This window comes from Callospermophilus lateralis, chromosome 2 (assembly GCF_048772815.1).
Source record: "Callospermophilus lateralis isolate mCalLat2 chromosome 2, mCalLat2.hap1, whole genome shotgun sequence".
Lineage (NCBI taxonomy): Eukaryota > Metazoa > Chordata > Mammalia > Rodentia > Sciuridae > Callospermophilus > Callospermophilus lateralis.
The window spans coordinates 113,802,662-113,821,331 of NC_135306.1; the positions used below are offsets into that span (position 1 = coordinate 113,802,662).

The following is an 18,670-nucleotide window of genomic DNA, read 5'->3' on the forward strand; positions in this document are numbered from 1 at the left end:
ATGGCCATCTTTTGTCGGTCTGTATGTGTCTCTCTCACTCTCTTTTTTAACAGATGAGATGAGATCCTGCTTGAAAAAGGCAGGACAGGAAGACCCAGGATATCCAGGTTCCTGGTGATAGCACATATGGGACCTCACTAGGAGATTCAGAATTCTTGACTCCTGAGGGCACCATGAAGGTAACCTAAGTCATGGCAGGGTATGTGCCTAGTGTTCCTGAAGACTGGTACTTACTTAATCCTTACCCTGGTTCTGCACCTGTCTGGCGTAGGTTTACATATCACTTGTTCAGATAGTAGCAAAGGTAGGACACCAGCTTGGGCAGCTTGGACACTCTAGACCCCATAAGATTGTTCAAAGTGTGGAATATAATTCTGTTCTAATGTCTTTCTTCTTACTTAGAGCACCCCAGTGGCTACGAGCTTGATGGGCCCTTTGGAAATGTTCTCTTGGCCACAGGACACACGCAGGGATCCTGGAAGACCCCACCTTCACCTTGGAGGAGCAGCTAGATGCTGTTCCCGTTTCTGTTCCACTATCAGGACTTGCCTTTCCTCTCACACACCCATGAGGCAGATAATGGCCCTTCCCCTCTGATGAAGACCATGATGGTGCAAAAAAACACCACTGCCATCTCAGGAGATGCCTTCTTCCATGCAAGGCCTATGCTGAGTGTTTTACATGAACAAAGTAAATCCCTTAATACCCCATCTACAATGCACACCATAATTGTGCTAATGTTATAGGGAGCATCCTGATACTTAGAGCGTGTAAGCAATCTGTCTAAGATCATAAAACTTGTAAATGATAGGGCTAGTATCTGAATCACCAGATACCAAGTTCTGAGACACCATGTACCGACACCCAGAGATCTACACTCTAACTTCAGGCTCCATGGATTCCTGCTTCTTTGCAGACTGGAATACAGGCCTGAGCCACTGTTAGGGCCCCCCACTTGTCTAGAAGGCAAAGTCCTCCAGAGATCATCTTGTCCATTCCCCTGCCTCCAGGAACATCCATTCTCCCTAAGTGGTCACTGGCAGGTGCACCTCTTTGCTCCTCATCTCTGTCTCTCTGGCCTGGCCCACCTAGGGCAGTCCTGACCCCAGCTCCCCAGGCTAAGGTCCCAGTGGCTGGCTGCTCAGAGTTCCCTGTGAGTGGACTGAAAGAGCTGAAAGCTCCTACAGGTCACCCTCACAGCCTACTTCTTTGAGATCACTCATCTTCTCCCAGGGCATGCTGAAGATGCTCCCAGCTCCCTACCCTTGAGCTCAGCAAGGATATTTCCTCTGCCCTCTAATTAACATCACCTAATCCTGTCTGTTGCCCCCAGGCCTCTCCAAGTCCCAAGTGGGAATGTACAGTGGCTTGAACAACATTATGATTTGTAAAATCCACTCCTAATTAGTTTGACTTTGAATAAAGAGGGTAATTATTTTTAAATTTATTAACTGCTGCCTGGCCGGAGAAGTTTCCAGATCAAATGACATGGAGAAGCTATTTCTGTTCAGTGATGCAGCAATTTATATTACTGATTGGTCATTAAAACCTCTGGCACAAAACCACTTGTGTTTCCTGAGCCAAGATAGTGTCCATGTGTCAAATTTCAAACCCAGAGTATAAATTAAGCCATTAATGGTATTTATCAGTGTATCTGGACTTAAAAGAACTACTTCCTAATTTAAGGCATTCCCGATATAGATCCCAGGAGGTGCATGGTGGGGCACGTGTGTATGTGCTCCTGCATGCGTGTTTTCTCACTCTTATTTTACTGAACGGTATAAAAAAACTTCTGATGTGTAAATGAAGTACCAGTATCTCGGGAGCTGCCTAGCTGTTAATTCCTCGCTTCTCTGCAACCCAAACATTTTGGAAGCAGCAGTGTTCTGCAATATGTATTTGTCATAATATAAAAGGTGTAAAATGATCTCTGTTTATCTCTGCAAAGTCTTTGCTGTACCAAAACAGAAAACTGAAATGTGACAACAAAGCCTGAGCCCAGCCCAACCATAAGCATGGCCACCCTGAGCACCAGCTTGGGCTCATCAGCATTTTGCAGGGAGGCTGTGGGCGGGGGGTGGGGGGTCACACACACCAGGACAGAAATCCAGGCTAAGTCGGGTCAAAAGTTGCCTTTTGCTTGGCTACACTGGAATTCAAATTAAATTCATCTTTTGGGTTTTAAGAATACCTGTGTGACACCATAATCACCTGCCCTATGCAATGTTGAATGTTCCCCATTCATAGTGGCCGCATCACGGGACCAGATTCAGGGAAATTGTATGCTACCCCAGGAGGAGGATGTGGGCATCAGGATGTTGGGAATTCTTAGTTAAAAGGGTCACAGGAATATAAAAGAGCCCTGCCCCAGGCAAGGTCATGAGCTAAAGGACTCTGAACTGATCTCCCTGACTGCTCAGTCCAGGAACCCACTGCCAACAGAGGGCCACCATGCAGGGAGCTGAGGAATGGCGGGAAGAGCATGAAAGTTAGAGCTGAGTCAGGTTCCAGCTCTCTACTTCCTTATGGACGGCTTCTAGGCCTCCATCTCCTCGTCTGTAAAAGGGGAATAATAAAGTGCTTTATAAATTACAGTATCAAAAATATCAGGTGCATTATCATATTCTACACTCCTTTCTTTCCAGAGCTCTCTCCCTGCTCTCCTGTTGGCTCTCCAGTGACACCTGGCACCATGCACTTGGCTTGTCCCTCTCTGGTAGCTTGAGTGTTATTTTCAGCATCCCCTGTAATCAGGCCTCTCTCCCGTCTCCTGGGTCCCCTGTCCTCAAACAGAGATGGCAAATAGATTTCACATTGTGTTCCCTCGTTGATTTATCAGGGGAGCCGAGGATCTGTCTGGGTTCAGCCGGAAGTAGTGCCATGAGTGATAAAGGAACTTTGCGATGCGTCAGGAAGCCATGAGTGTCACGAAGGCCACCTTGCTGCCAACCCTACACAGAGGGTGAGATTGCTGTTGTATAAACTCCTGGCACCACACACAATGCCTGAGCCAAGGCACCTTGCTGTGGAGGAGCTTGCCCGCGATCCAGCCCAGGTTGGTGGGGAGCTTGACTCCAATCCACCACCTTGGTCTCCTCTCACCTCTCACGAACATTCATCCTTGCAAGAGCTCAGTTTACTCAATCTATTGAGTAAGCCATACATGGCTTGCTGAATATCAGCCACATTGTACCTCAACATAAGCAGTAACTCTAGACAGCTCACTTCTCTCTGATGGCATCTCCTTCCTCCAACAGGCAGGCTCCATCCACAAGGTCTCTGGAAAAGCACAGTTCACAGACCACCACGCTCATATCCCCCACTTTCTTCAAGAACAAGGCCTGTGGCTGTGTTGTCACCAGTGTTCCCAGTGTGCACCAGGCACACGGGAGGTATTCCATGTGTGCCTGGGGTCAGCCTGGGAGCAGCCTGCCAGGGTGCTCACCCCTCAGACTCAACCTGCCCCTGGCTGGAGGCAGCTCTCCCTCCCCGGCTGCTGCAAATATAAGCTGGATGGACAGAATTCAGGTGTGCGGCAAAGCTGGTTCCAAAGACTCCTCAGCAGCCCCAGGTTAGTATTCTCAGCGTAGGGTTCTTGATTCCGTGAGGTCTAGCAATAAGAGAACGGCTGGGACCCTGGGAGACCTTGTCCTCCCCTGACTTTCAAGACAACCAGTTCTGGATCTCCAGACAGGGAGTCATGAGCTAGAACAGCAGCTCCTGTGTGACCTCCCCTCCCATCACCTCAGGGCAGCCCCAGGCCAGAGCCCTAACACCAGAGTCAGGAGGTGTATTCTCCACGCGTAGGAGACTTGTGTGAGGTAGAAGGACTAGAACTTAGAAATGTGGATGGCCGAGATTATTCCAGCAGCAGACTTGTCTTCCTTCTTCCGCTCCAGGCTCTATGGTGGCCTGTCTGCAAGATGGCTGCCATCAACTCCTCTTCCCCTATAGGTTCACAGACCCACTGTGAAGGGGAGTGTAGGCTTCCATCACCTTGAATCTAGGGCTGACTTGTGACAACTTTGATCAGCAAAACACAGCAGAAGTGAAGCTGTATTTCTGTAGTCACTTTCCTAGCTTTTAAGAAGGCGGTGAGCAGTGTCTGCCCCCTGACTCCTGGAGCCCTGAGCTGCTGTGTAACAGGCCCCAACTACTCAGCTGTAGAGAGGCCATGTGCAGGGGCTCTGAGTCATATTTGAATAAGGCCACTGTGGACATCAGCCCAGAAGAGTTTTCAGATGATCCAGTCCCAGGTACCACCTGATGGCAGCCATGAGAGGACCCAAGTGAACACCACCCAGCTGAGCCCAGTCAACTCACAGAATTGTCAGAGATAACACTTCATTCTTTTAAGCAGATGTGGAAAAGGTTGGTGACACAGCAACTGATGGCTGCAACTCTTAGCACAGGGGCCATACTGCTCTTTTAAACACATAAATCAAGTTATGTCATTCTCCCACAGAAAGTTCTCCAATGGGGATGGGAGTGCAGCTCAGTGATAGAGCACACTTAGCATGAACAAGGCCCTGGGCTTAATCTCCAGCACCAAAAAACCAAAAAATTTAATTAAAAACAATCCAAGGAGCTATTTTTCTTCTTCTCTCTAAATGTTCATGTGCATGTTGTATGTGGCAGCCTGTGTGACCCAGTTACTTTTACTAGCATGTGACAAAGTTCGCTGATATGTACATATACATACACACACACTCATGTATCTCTATTGAGTTATGATACATGTATCATAAATACAAGTTATGCTTTTAAAATGCACAGTTCAATGAATTTTAATATATTTGGAGTTGTGCAACCACCACCATAATCAATTTTAGAACATTTTTATCACCCCCAAAAGAAATCCTGTGTTCACTAGGAGTCATCTCCCCATATACCTTCCAACACCCTCAGCCTCTGGTTACTAGTTCATTTTGGGTCTGAATGGATTTGCCTATTCTGGACATATCATTAAATGGGAGCCATATAATATATAGCCGTTTATGTTTAGTTTCTTTCACAGAGCATATTTTTGAGGTTCATCCATGTCATATGTAGCATGTATCAGTGCTTAATTTCTTTTCATAGCCAAATTATGTTCTATTGCATGAATATAGATCACATGTTATTAGTTCTTTCATCAGTGGATAGGCACAGGGTTATTTATATTTTTTGACCATCATGAATAATACTGCCTTGAACATTTGTGTACATGTTTTTGTGAGGATGCGTGTTTTCATTTCTCTTGGTCGACAGGCAGGAGTGGAACTATTGGGTCATATGATACCTCTATATTTAACTTTCTGAGGAGGTTCCAGAGGGTTCTCCAAAGTGGCTGCACCATTTTACATTCTCACTAACAATGTAGAGGGTTCTGATCTTTCCACATCCTCAATAATGCTTGCAACTATCTATATCTTTTATATGGCCACATCCTAGTGGGTGTAAAGTGGTGTCTCTCTGTGGTTTTGATCTGCACCTGCCTGATGGCTAATGGTGTGCAGCATCTTTTCATGTGCTCACTGGCCATTTGTCTGTCTTTGGAGGCTTGTCGACTTACATCCTTTGCCCATTCTTTAATTCATATTTTTATTTCAGCATCATAGTGTTCTTTATATTCTCTAGTTGTGAGTACCTTATCAGGTATATGATTTACAAATATGTTCTCCCCCTCCAAAAGACTCTAATCCCATGCAGAAGAAAACCCAGATTCCTTACTGGAGTTGAGAGACCTGCTTGATTTCTACACTCATCTGCCACCTTGCTCCTTGCTGTCTGCCACACTGCTCTTTGTGCTGTTGTTCCTTGAGTTTGTCAGGTACGACCCAGCCTCAGGGCTGTGGAAGGGCTTATTCCCTCTGTTTAGAATCTCTCCCCAGAAACCTTTGAGTGGCTCACTCTCTCACTTTCTGATTTTGTTAAGATGTTACCTCAAAGAGCCCTTCTTGCACCAATCTGCAGTCCCACCAGCAATGTGAGAAGTGTGCCCTTTTCCCCACATCCTCGCCAACACTTATTATTGCTTGTATTCTTGATAACTGCCATTCTGACTGGAGTTGAGAGAGTAGTTTTGATTTGCATTTCTCTAATTGCTAGAGATGTTGAACATTTTTTCATATATTTGTTAATCAATTGCGTATCTTCTTCTGAGAAGTGTCTGTTCAGCTCCTTGGCCCATTTAAAATGCATTCTGCTGTCATGTATAACAAATTAGGACAAATAAATTAATGAATATTTTTTTTAAAAGATCCCTTCTTCATGACCATTTTATTCCAAAATATTTATTTTCTCCTCCTTCTTCTTCTTTGGTTTTTGTTAACACCATTTATTATAACTTGACCTGAAAGCCCAATACTGTCTCTCAGTTAGAATCCCAGCTGCATGAAGAGCAGAACTGCTGAGTGTCTTCTATGTCCATACAGTGCCAAGCTCACTGTAGGAACTCAATAAATACATCTACTACTGTTCGCTGAATGCTCACTCTGAGCTAAGTCCTTACACCCTGCAAAGGACTTCGAATTAATATATCTCATTGAATCCCTCTGCTCAGAGACAGATACTATTACCACTCCACTTTTCTAACAGAAGACGAAACCCAAATTAACAGGGTTTGAGTAATTTATTCATGGTTCCACAAATAGGAGGTCGTAGAGTCACAATTAAACCCAGGTCGTCTGAACTCCAAGGCTCTACCACAGCTGTCCCCATTCTGAACTCTGGAAAGTCCCTTTCTCTCCTCTGAGCCTTAGTTTTCTCTTCTCTGATGTGGGAATCGTGTCCTACCTCACAGGGTTACTGAAAAATTGGCCAGGTGGGATCAAGTAAAGCACTGAGAAGAGGGCCTGGCACATATGAGTACTCAATAAATGTGAGCTCTTGCAAGGATGGTGACAATGACACTGATTACAAGGATGAGATGACACTGATGCTGTGAAACTGATGCTTTGGAATCAAATAAAGCTATATTAGCTAATATTGTTCAAATACATCCTTGTGTGTAGACTGATGTCTTTTAGATGATGGCTCAACCCTCACAAAGTGGGGATCAAGAGCCACACACCTGCAGCCATAGGACGGTTTCAGTGTTTCACTCGAGGGGGTGCACGAGGTTTCCTACCACTGCTCAGGGAAGGGGAGGCTCAGATCAGTCACAGCATCCAAGAGGCCTCGATGGTGACAGCATGAGTGGCCTGTGACCCCAGAGATCCGGGCCTAAGCCGTGGCAGCTGTTGTCATGGGACACAGCCACACCTGTGAACTCCTGTCCAGCCAGCCCTCAGGCAAGAGTAGCTGCAGGTGGCAGAGGTCTGTCCTCACTCACAGCACCCCTGCAGGTGACTAGATGGCATGTGTGCTAAGGACAAGAGGCACCAAGGTACTTCACAGCCACGCACTGCACGCTGGTAGACCTGGAGATTGGGAACCAAAGGCAACTCACCAGTGTGGGTCTGCCGGTGTGTCTCCAGGGCATCCTCCTTCGAGAACTGTGCTCCGCACTGATCACAGACGAAGGCTTTGGCACCCGCTGAAAGAAAGAAGAGGCAGTTACCACTAGAAGGACAATCCATGAGGCGGGAAAGTCCTGGGTCAAAACTGTGCAGGTGGACATTAGGGGAGGGGACAGGATACCTGTGAAGACCCTGAGCCAGGGATAATCCATGGCCCCCCCAACCAGGCCAGATCCACCTCTAATAGGTGCACCCCCCATAAATTCTAGATGCCCTCACCTAGGGCTCTCTGAGAGAGAAGAAGAAACAAAAGCAGCATAACTAAGATAAATGGAGATGGAGTCCAGGCGAGATGCCCATGGAGAAGGAGCACTTTGAATGGCCAGTTCTGAGGGATGTAACAGCGACAAATGACACCTGGGAGGGGAAATGTGCCCTGCGGCCCTGTGATGCATGGGAAGGCAGGCACTGTTGATGCACCCACACTTGGGTGTCCACCGGGACCTAGGACTCCGTATACCCCAAATGAACTCACTGTCTACGTCCAACCACGACCTGCATCTGACTGCTGAACACCCTTGGAAGGGCTCACCAGTGCTTGGAGGACAGTCTAAATTCTCCCCAGGACTCGCAAGGTCCTTCTTGGTGCTGGTCTTTCTGGCTCCATCCCCCTCCTCGCTCTTGCTCCCTCTGCTTCATGCTGGCTCCCTGGAGGGGCTGCCTTCTTCCTTCCTCAGTGCTGTGCATTCTTCAGGCGTCCTCTGCCACAGTCATCCTTCCCCCTGTCCCCTGTGCTCTGTGGTACAGCTGCAGCTCCTACTCATCCTTTAGGTCTCAGCTCTGACACCCGTGCCCTCGTGTCTGGGTAAGATGACCCTTCTTTCTGCTCCTCTAGCACTTTCTGCGTTCCAGGTTGTGGCCCTTGCCATGCTCTGTTCTAAATGTCCATGGATCCATCTCTTTCTCCTGCCACACTGTGAGCCCCCTGATGGAGAGACCATGTCATCTTGTGCATGGCTGCACCTGCCTGGCACAGTGGTGACCTGCGACTGTACATATTTGTGGAATAAACAACAGCAACTCAGTGCAACCCAATTTAATACATTTCCTTAGAACTTTGTTATTTACAAAGCTCAAAGTGACAAGGTCACCATGTCAGGATGAAACGGTACCTCTACCACCGGCTAATAGCCTTGGAGGCTCTAATACGTTTTCTTGCCCATGAGCTGAGGGTTGGTACTTTTCCTGCAAAAGGTCCTGAAGACATCTCTCTCCCATGCTTGTGGATAATCACAGTCTGCACAGGACCCTGCTGTGTCATGTCTGGAACACTGTAGGGGTCAAGATTGGCCTCCACACTGCCAGCCACCCTCTGACTCACCCAACAGAGGCAGGTTCCTTGAAGGCCACTTGATTCTGCACACTTCCCAGTGGCTCACAATTTGTACTGATTATAAATTCCTCTACTTGGCTTCCCTAACTTGAGCCAGTGAGCCATCTACCTCTGCAGGTAGCTTGTCCCCATGATCCTCTCTGACGCTGCTCGACTCTCCCTGAGTCTCTGAGCTTGAGCAATTCCCAATCTCATTCCTCTGTTTCAGCCCCATTCCATTTTAAAGCCAGAGTATGCATGCACCAGGCATTGCAGCCGCTCTTCGTTCTGTCCTGTCCACTTTGTTCCTTTTAACATGTCTGAGCACTTCTTGAAGTGTGCCTGTGGGTTTATTTAGGCATAAGAGTTTCGTTGGAGCTAGAACTACTTTTTACACAAAGCTAGAGCCCCTAGTGCTATTTTCTCACCCCTTCCAATTTCCCAAGGCTTTAATACATAGCGTAATACATACGCTGAGTGCTTAGTGTACATCATTTCATGTAATGCTAACAAGAACTAAAGTACCTATTATTATAACCCCCACTTAGCATATGAGTAAACAAGCTCAGAGAGGGTAAGTACTTTGCCCACTGTCACACAGTGGGTAATAGAAGAAGTGAATTCAAATCCAGGCAGCCTGACTTCAGAGCCTTCGCTCTTAATCCCTGTATCTTTAGCCTCCTTAGATAGAATTCCATATGCAAAGATGCTTTAAGGATAAGAAGGTGAAGTCTGGGCTCCCTTCCCTCAACTTGAAAAAAAAAAAAAAAGGAAAATAAGTCTGTCCATTTTCCATTTTATCCACCAGGGCTTTGTATAATGTTTCCTAAAAGTTTAACAACTTTTTCCTTAGTGTATTAGCATATACTTCAGAAATTTAAACTCAAAATACAAAGGCTTAAATTAAACACCCAGTAAAACCAGTAGCAAGTATGAGGATGAAGACGCCGACCTTGTCTATATTCCAAATGATGAGCTGATGAGACTCTAGTAGGTGCTCAATAAATAGGAGTGACTGACTAAATAAATGAATGATAAAGCACCCCAGGGGAGAAATGAAATTGCTTTTCGTGGAGAGTTAAAAATAAATATCATCATTTGTCTTAAGTGGCTGGGGTTGAGTTTCACCTGGAGGCAGGGAGAATTCCACAATGACCTCTGGGTGTCCCTTCGAGCTGCAGGATATCCTTAGGCCAAGCACCTGGTACATGGCTTAGAGAGCTTTGAAAAAGCAGCCAAGAAAATACCTTCCGGCGAGGCCAGCAAAGCCGTGTCTGTGTGTTCACAGAGGCAGCAGCCAGCACCGCTTTCATCCATTTACGCAGGAAATATAGAAAAGTGCCTCAAAGAGCAGCGCAGGCCAGGATGGGGAATCTGGGCTGGATGAAGCCACAGCGCGCTCAGAGTGAGCAACTCCCCCTAGTCCTAAATCATTAGCCGTCAATGATTTTTCTGTGGATCTGTAAGGGATCTGATTTTAATTGCATTTCTTTCTTTGGTTCTATCTGTTCTCACGGCTCCCTCCACAAGACTGGCGGGGAGGGCGCCTCCTGGGCTTGGCCGTCGTTGGCCGTCTGTGCTGGAGCCCTGTGATCGAGTGAGGAGTCTGACCGTGCGCAGGCTTCAAGGGATGTGGTGTGCAGCCGTTCTTAGAAACGGCCATCCGTGTGGGTTGTAGTAGCGTCTCACTTTAATGGCTGAGAAGTAGAGACAAAGGGAGGGGGGAGCCGGTGTTGGGGGAGCAGGTAGGAAATGAAGGGCGGATGTGTGCCACCAGACAAGTTCAGATGAAGATAAAGACAGATGAGCACGCGGATCTAGTGAAGGCTGCTGGCTGACCGCATCTGGTTGACTTCAATGTCCTCCCCACCCCACCCCACCCCACCCCACCCCATGTGCTGAAGTCATGGAACAGAGCGCAGTGTGTGAAAGTCCCTGTCCTCGGGGACCCTGGCTCAGGCTCTCCATTACATAGACACCACAGACATCAGCTCCCACTGCCAGCCTCATTTATGAAGCCCCAAAACTCTTGCTACCCCTGCCCAGAGACACTCTGACCCCCCAACTCTCCAGGGTAAGCCAAAGAGCAAAGAAGCGGGCTGAGTATGCCAGACAAAATCCCGAAATCCACTCTCCAGGGGAGGCTTGTGCCTTTAAATTGTCTCTGTAATGGCTGGCTCAGAGGCAGAAATATTTGGCAGCCCTGAAATTAAAAGTGATAAATTTCCTCGCCAAGCTTTGATCGATAATAGAGGCCTCATCTGTTAATCAATAAGACAGTCTCTGCCTGTTTACTGTGCATATGTTGTTCGCTGCTGCCTTCAGTATGATGTCAGGTTTGCATTCAAAGCAACTCAAGTGTGTATAAACCACATGGCTATTCCCAAAATGCATTACGGTGACATCATTCCGCCCCTAATACATTTATAAAGCATCAATGGAGGGGTGTGGGGGAGGGGGGGTGGTCATGCCAGTTGAACGCTGCGGGTGCATATGGACCTAGCAGCAGCATTCACCCCCACGAAATTTCCTGGGGTTCAACCCAGAGCAGGGGGAACCCGAGGGACAGGATCACCACATCCTTCCTACACACAGAGGATGCCCACGAAGTACATGCCAGGAGGTGGCTTAGTGTAAAGAAACAAAAGAGATGGAATCTTTGCCCTCATGGAGCTTATGTTCAAGAGGGAAAGGCAGATTTTTTTTTTTTTAAGCAGGTCTATGTAAAATAGGCCAGGTGGTGAGAAATGATAAAAAGAGAAATAAATTAAGCAGAAAGGGATGGAGTGCCAGGGCTGTCATTTTGTGCAGGGAGGCCAGGGAAGCTGTCGTGGTGACCGCATCTGAATGGAGAACCAGAGGAGGCCGTGGGATATCCATGAAGGGCAGGGAACAGCAGGGCGGCTGGACGGATGGCGTGGACTTGGTGAGGGAGAGTGGAGACCCAGCAAGAAAGAGATGGACTGCAGGGAGAGACGTGAAACAGCAAGAAGACAGAGAGAACTGGTCCCACGCTATCCTTCCTATCAACCACAGACCCGTGAACCAGGAAGAGAACTGCTTGACCTAGAGTCAGCAGACAGGGGTGTCGGGCCTGAGTCGGCCACTCACTGCTGCGGACATCACACAAGCCATGGTGCCTCAGTGAACCTGCCTCCCAATCTGTAGAATGGGGATGATCCAACCTGCACTGAGGCTGCTGTGAGGCTGGTTGGTGGGAGATAATGGGCGGTGATAAACACAGAACTCATTCTCAGCCACAGAATATGCTGCGATGCAAGAGATCACTGAGACTATTTATAACTCAGGAGGTGGTGGAGTGTGGCTGAGAGCTCAGGATGCAGGTCAAGAGAGCAAAGAGTCCAAATGCCAACACAGCCAGCCACCAACTGTGACCTCGAACAATTTGCCTAACCTCGGTGCACATGTCACCTCATCTGTAAAATGGGAATAACAAAAGCAGGTCCCTCTAAGGACTGTGACCAGGTGGGTTAAGCACTCAGCCTAGGTCCAGTGGCAAGATACACAGAACCTAAAGAAAGTAGCTACCATCATCACCGGTCATTATTCCTTTAAAGAAGAACTCCCATTGCACAATTAGAGTATGATTGGTTTTACTGAAATTCAATGCACAGTTATTCGGAGGCCATTTATCTTGTACAAAGGGAGTCTAACATTTGTAAAGACGTATGCCACCATGTGCACACACCCGAACCATCCCTTGTCCCTCTGATTTAAAGGTGAATGATTGTTCTGTCAGGGGGAGCAAAAAAATCTGTCCTAGGACCAATACATCAGCATCAGCAGCTATTTCACTAACCCAGCTCAGAAATTCTGCCAGACAAGCCCCTAGAATCCCACTCACCAGCCCTGTGCTTCCAGGTTCTTTCCTGTCTTCCCGAAGACTGTAAGCTGTGTGCAAGCAGCTCGCATATGTCCTGGGCTCCGCTGACCCCCCAGGGCCCTGTGCCCTGCCTGGCATGCACAGGAGTGCACTGAATTATTGTTGAAGAAACCCTCAGGCAGGTTCCTGGGTGCAGAACTGGCCTGAGAAGAGGGCAGTGGCCATTCAGGGCACTGCCACGCTGTCCCCTAGGGGGTGGCAGAGTCCTTATTCTGCATACTCTGGCTTCTCTGCTGCCCCTTTGAAAACTCAAGGACATGGTCACTGGCTAGAGCTCAGGAAGTTCAAGGGAGAAAAAGAGGAAAGGTTAGAAAGTGGGGGTGTCTATTTCCCTTGGAGCAAGACCTCAACCCAGCCACCCAACGTCTCCCATAGCAGGAAACAGACAAGTCCTTGTTCTAGGACACTCAGTGAGCCTCCTGTCCTTTGGCAGACCTGGGGAGGCCAGGCTGGATCCTCTGTTGACTGGTAGTGATCTGCAGGGAGAGGTCCCCTTCCCCAGCCTCTCCTTAAGTTCTGGGAGTTAGTGAACCCAGTTGTTAAAGAGACAGACAGACAGCCTTGACCCTGCCAGACCCCAGGGACCCTGCAGATGTGGGCTCAGGGATGCTGTAACACCACTCTTGAGGGGAACAGGAATGCCCGACCATTCCAAATTTACCAGACCTCTACTTTCTTTGATTTGCTGACACCTTCAAAAGGTGGGACTAGCGGACACAGGAGGGTTCAAGGGCTCAAAGCAGATAAAGGTGGGTAGATACACAGAAGCAATAAACAGAGACAAGATGAGACTCCACAGTCCCACTAAGGCTGGAGCTGGTCTGAGGCCTCCAGGTTTGTGGGGGCTCAGCAACTCCCTGACTCCCAGGAATCAGAGGGATGGGCCAGGAAGGCATTTGCAAAAGCATAAAGCTTTATCTAAATGCCAGGATGCCAGTGACAACAGAGATGAAAGCCCATAAAAGCTACCACCAGCTCCCCACAGCTGTGCCCCTTCCTTGGCCCTCTCCCTTGGCAAAGCAGAGAGCCTTCCCCCCCCCTTCCTGTATTCCTAAGCAGGAATGGGCTGGGGGTCCCAAACATGTAGACAGCGCTGAATACAATCAGATGTGGGGCAGTGTACCTCTGAAGGATGCAAGGCAGGAGCCAATGTAAGAAGGAAAAAAATTCAAAAATCCCTCCCTCTTCTAACCTCCCCCGCCCCCAGCTAATAATAATTTTTTTTTAAAAAAAGAACCACTGAAAAAACACCTAGTGTTTGCCAGCATCGAATGTTGAGTGGTGTGTCCTTTTTTTTTTTAATTCCTTGAGATTTTAAAATAAACATCTTGAATGTTCTGATGAGATATGCATGCCTGCTTACATAAGGAAGTACAGAGTGTACCAAAACAGCAGACCCAAAAAAAGCATGAGCTGTCAGAACAATGAGTACAGACGCGGGGCATTTTACAACAGGCCACGGTGTACAGTTTTATTTACAGTACCTCTTATCAGACGGAGAACAGCACACGGGCTGCCAATTCCAAAGGCCAGCACTGTGTGTTCCTTCCCTCAAGGAGATGTGTACTCCCAGAGAGGAGCTGCAGGCATGCTTGTGTTCTCTCTCTCTCTCTCTCTCTCTCTCTCTCTCTCTCTGTCTCTCTCTCTCTGTCTCTCCCCCTCTCCGGCTCTCCCTCTCACTCTGTTTCTCCCTTATCAATAAAAAGAAAAACCATGACAGAACCAGAGGTTCTGTAAGGGACACCTATTCAGGAAAGAGGGAAAGGGGATACAGGTGGGCAGATGCCAGCTGAATGGGAAACCAGCAGTCCTGTGGGCCAGCCCAGGGAGTGTCCAAGGGGAGCTTTCATGGACATTACCATGGAGCCACTGGCCTTTCTGCAGGACTGGAGGTGAATGAACCACTAAGACAGGGCCCCAAATCAAAGACAGGGTGGAGAAAGCCACCCAGAAAGCCTGGCAGGCTGAGCTGCAGAGATAGGGGATCAGCTGGGGTGGAGGGTGGCTCCTTTCCAGATGTCTGGAAGTCAGCTTCCTATCACTGACCTGTTAAATGCCTGATCCCTCCCATGTGACTCAACATCCACTCTGCAGAAGAGGAGACTTGGGCTGGGTCAAGGAGAAGGCTGAGCGTCTATGTCTGAGAGAACATTTCTCCTCCTACTCAATAAATGTCATATTATAGGAGCAGCAGTACTACCGTGGTCCCTGGTGCTCTTGGCTTCATAGGGGTCCTGTAAGTCCCCCTCTCAGGTCTCACAGGGTCTACCTTGTCCCTTGTCCCTCCAATGCTAATTCTCCACCAGAGAGGTTTGGAAAGCTCCTTGTTTATGGCTCCTAGCATCTGTAAGTAATCCAATAGGTTTGAAATGCAGCCCGCAGCCAGTGCAAACACACACACACACACACCCAGTGTAAAGCTGCACAAGTCAAGTCCTTAACAACGTACTCTCTGGGATCAGACAAAGCTGGGTTCAAGTTCTGATTCCACCATTTCTAGCTAACACTCTGGGCAAGTGATCTTCTTTTCTGGACCTATTCCTTCACCTGTAAAGTTGGGTTCAGGGTGTTTGCATCTCACACAATTGGTTGATGATTAATTTAAACCCTCTCTCCCTCTCCCCGCCCGCCTCTTAGCAGTTACTTGGCATGCAGTAACTGCTCAGTATATGCTCATTGTCATGGACATCAACATTGTCCTTATTGCCATTATTTTATTACCCAATGTCAATATATGAGACACACATGAATATTATATGAATGTACAACACTTGAGATAGTCTTACCACCCCAGTCAAAGCACCAAGACAAAAAAAAAAAAAAAAAAGGAGCCTGGATACCCACTCTGGCTAGTGGTCAGACACGGCTTTGGGGTGGTTTTTCTTATTGGCAATATGGTCTCAGCATCAACTCTGTAGCTTCACATGCCTCTTTAAAAGGGGGTTATTAATCCTTATATGATGGTTTCCGCAAGAACCAACATGAACTACCTGGCACACAGTAGGTGCTCAGTCACTATGGTGATTACAAATGAAGTTCACTTCCTCAAGATGATGAGCTCCAGGAGGTCAGCCTCTGGCCAAAGCCTCCAGAAAACTCTAGCCCATAATATTTTTATCCCCAGAGCTCCTAGGGGAAGGCCCACCTGCAAGGAGCAAATGACCTGAGTGGGTAAGACACCACTTCTGAGTCTCTCATACGCATAACCCACTGCTTAGGAGGGAAAAGGAGGCCACTCTGAGATGAGCCAGTGTGAGTCACTGCTCAAGGACAATCCTGCTGGCCCTGAGCACCTAAGATATACCAAAATACCACAAAGAGAAATGGATTCAGGGTTCAACTGTCACAGCCTGAGCTGTGTGACCTTGGATGAGCCTCTTTATCTCTTCATCTGTAAATGACCAGTTTTAAACCGGGACGTTGCTAAGGGAGAAAAGATGAATGGGTGCTGTATGAGAAGAAGCCAGAGCTCATGGCAAGGAAGCTCAATGCGTCCAGAAAAGGGAGCTCAAAGGCTATAACCCTTGGTGATGGCAAGGTACTGGCTGGATCAAGCCAAGGCTGGGTGCCCCAGTTCAGCCTGGTTGAGCCTTCTCCAGGGAATACTTTATCAGGCGAGCAAAACGGAACAGAGAGTCCAGCTGCTGGGATAATCATTAGCCAGAGTCAGACTGAGCCAATGAGGCTACACCAAAGTTGACCCTTGAGTGCCAGGGACACCTAGGTTTCTGGTGATCACAGCTTTGTTTTGTTTAAGGGAGACGACCAGCTCGGCAATCTCAGCATTTATAAGACTCTAGGTTAAAAAAAAAAATAGAGAAATGAATGAAAGTGGGGAGTTGAGCCATGATTTTTTGGGACACCTGCTCAAATCCTGAAAACCGGCAATCATCCTCCTCCCTGGTCCCCACTTGGGGGTTCCCAGGTGAGAGATTCAGAATGATAAGAGGGATTTCTTCCGGCTCTGAATCAGCAGCCCCAAAGCCCCAAAGCCCCAAAGCCCCGCATGTTACCTCTCCTCTTCAAATACCCTTCTCCTTTCTTCTGAAGCAACTTAGAGCACTATCAGAATCTGTACCCCCAATCTGGAATGGAGGGGGGTTACATGTGTGTGAATGTGCACACATGCACGCGCGCGCGCACGCACGCACACACACACACACACACACACACACACACACATACCTGAATGCACACGTCCCACTCCCAGGTAAGGCCTTCAATGCTGCTTGGACAACAGAATAAAGAAAACCTGAGCCACCCCAAGGGGTAATGCCAGAGTCAAGGCCCTGCCTAACCCACACAATGCCAAGCTGATGCCAGCCACTGCCCTGGTCCCCCATCATCCCCTGATACTCCCTCCCACTAAATGTTTACTGGAGGTATTTTCAGAGGGAAGAGAGGGAAGCCTTCCTCAGCCTTTTGAGCACTCTGGCCCTTCCTTCCTTTTTCCACACTGGCTCCTTCCTCCCTCCTTCCTTCCTCACTGAGGAGTACTCAGGGTTCTCTCAGTGTTCGGATCTCTGTATTGATAATTTCCCATCCCCTTTCTTCCCAGAATTTCCCCATTCCCTCCCTATTCCTAGCATCTCTCTCCAAAGCCACTTGCAACTGTCTTTTTGGTATGTGTGTGTTTTGCTTGTTTTTAAGTTAAATACCCTTAGGAATCGTAGTTGAACAAATGGTAAGATCCAAAGGTTTTCTGAAGGTTTCAAATGCTGTCGCAGGCATCAGAACCACTGCATTCAAGAAACCAGCTGGCAGGGCTTTGCATGGGGGTATCTGTTGACCATTCCCTTGGCTGTGAGCTGACCCGCCCTGCAGGCAAGGTCTCCTTCAAGTTGCCTCAAGAGCATCAGTAGGTTAACCTCTCTGAGTGTTATTTTCCTCACCTATTAAAAAGATGGTGCTACATCCCTCCTACCCTGAAAGCAGGACTTTGAAGTTGCCCAACTCCAAGGGTGCCACTCATTTAGAAATGGGACCACAAGGTTATTGGGAAGTTTAAATGAGAAGATGCATGGGAAGGTGTCCAGCACTGTACTTGGCACCAGCCCCTGCTCAGTAACAACCCTCTCCTCTCCCCTCAGGATCATATGGGTCCAGCAAAGGCTGTCCTGCAGTGGGCATCAATAATACAAGCTGCTGCAATCACAGTGAGAATATCAGTCACTGACACTTACTGCACATTTATTATGAAACAAGCAGCTATGCTAACTACTTAAATGTAATATACAATTTAGAACTTTTGCAACTCTAAGATTATCCCCATTTTAAAGATGTGAAAATGGAGGTTTAAAAAGCTTAGTTCACTTGTTCAAGGTCTTATTGCTGGCAAGAGGCAAAGAAAATGAAATTAACTTCAACCAGGGTGGCAGCTTGGGAAGCCCACCTAACCATCTAAGTTATAGAAGGATCTTGGATCATATAAGACCTTAAAGCATGAGAAGCTCCTAGTAAGGGGAACAGAAAAAAGGCACCAAAGGCAATGTGCTCAAGGCCCCTGCTCTTCTCCACACTCCAGCTCACCACCTGAAACCAGGAGACCTCCTCCATGAGCTTCTTCATTTCACCCCCTCTTCTCTTCACCATGGTCCACCAGAGAGAACCTGGCAGCAGTAGGCTCTTCTAGAGCCAGCTCTGCGGAGGACTTCAGTGTTTTTCTATGGTCCTGCTTTCCTTGGCCTCAATTTCTCCATCTGCAAAATGGACATCAAATTCCTAGCCCCTCTCTATAGTCTAAAGCTATTATAGAGAGGAATGGGCTCAAAGACATGAAAGCACAGGGGAGGTGCTTTACAGAGGAAAAGGTGTCACTGATCCTTGAGACTGACTTAAAACAAAGCCCCAATTAGGCAGACCCCTCCAGACTGGAAGCCCTCCACCAGCATTTTCCTTTCAGCTTCTAAGGGAGCAAGATGTTCTTTCATAACAACTGTGTTCGCTGAAAGT

The 18,670-nt window shown here is 47.8% G+C and overlaps 1 protein-coding gene across 4 annotated transcripts in view; it reads right to left on the reverse strand.

The window, feature by feature from the left end:
- Zbtb16 (zinc finger and BTB domain containing 16) overlaps positions 1–18,670 on the reverse strand; it is a 178,790-nt gene that overhangs the window by 55,099 nt on the left and 105,021 nt on the right. For all 4 annotated transcript variants that reach the window (XM_076846389.2, XM_076846390.2, XM_076846391.2 and 1 more), the window contains exon 4: positions 7,433–7,519. In XM_076846389.2, the coding sequence (XP_076702504.1) occupies positions 7,433–7,519 (87 nt within the window). The remainder of the gene's footprint in view (positions 1–7,432; positions 7,520–18,670) is intronic.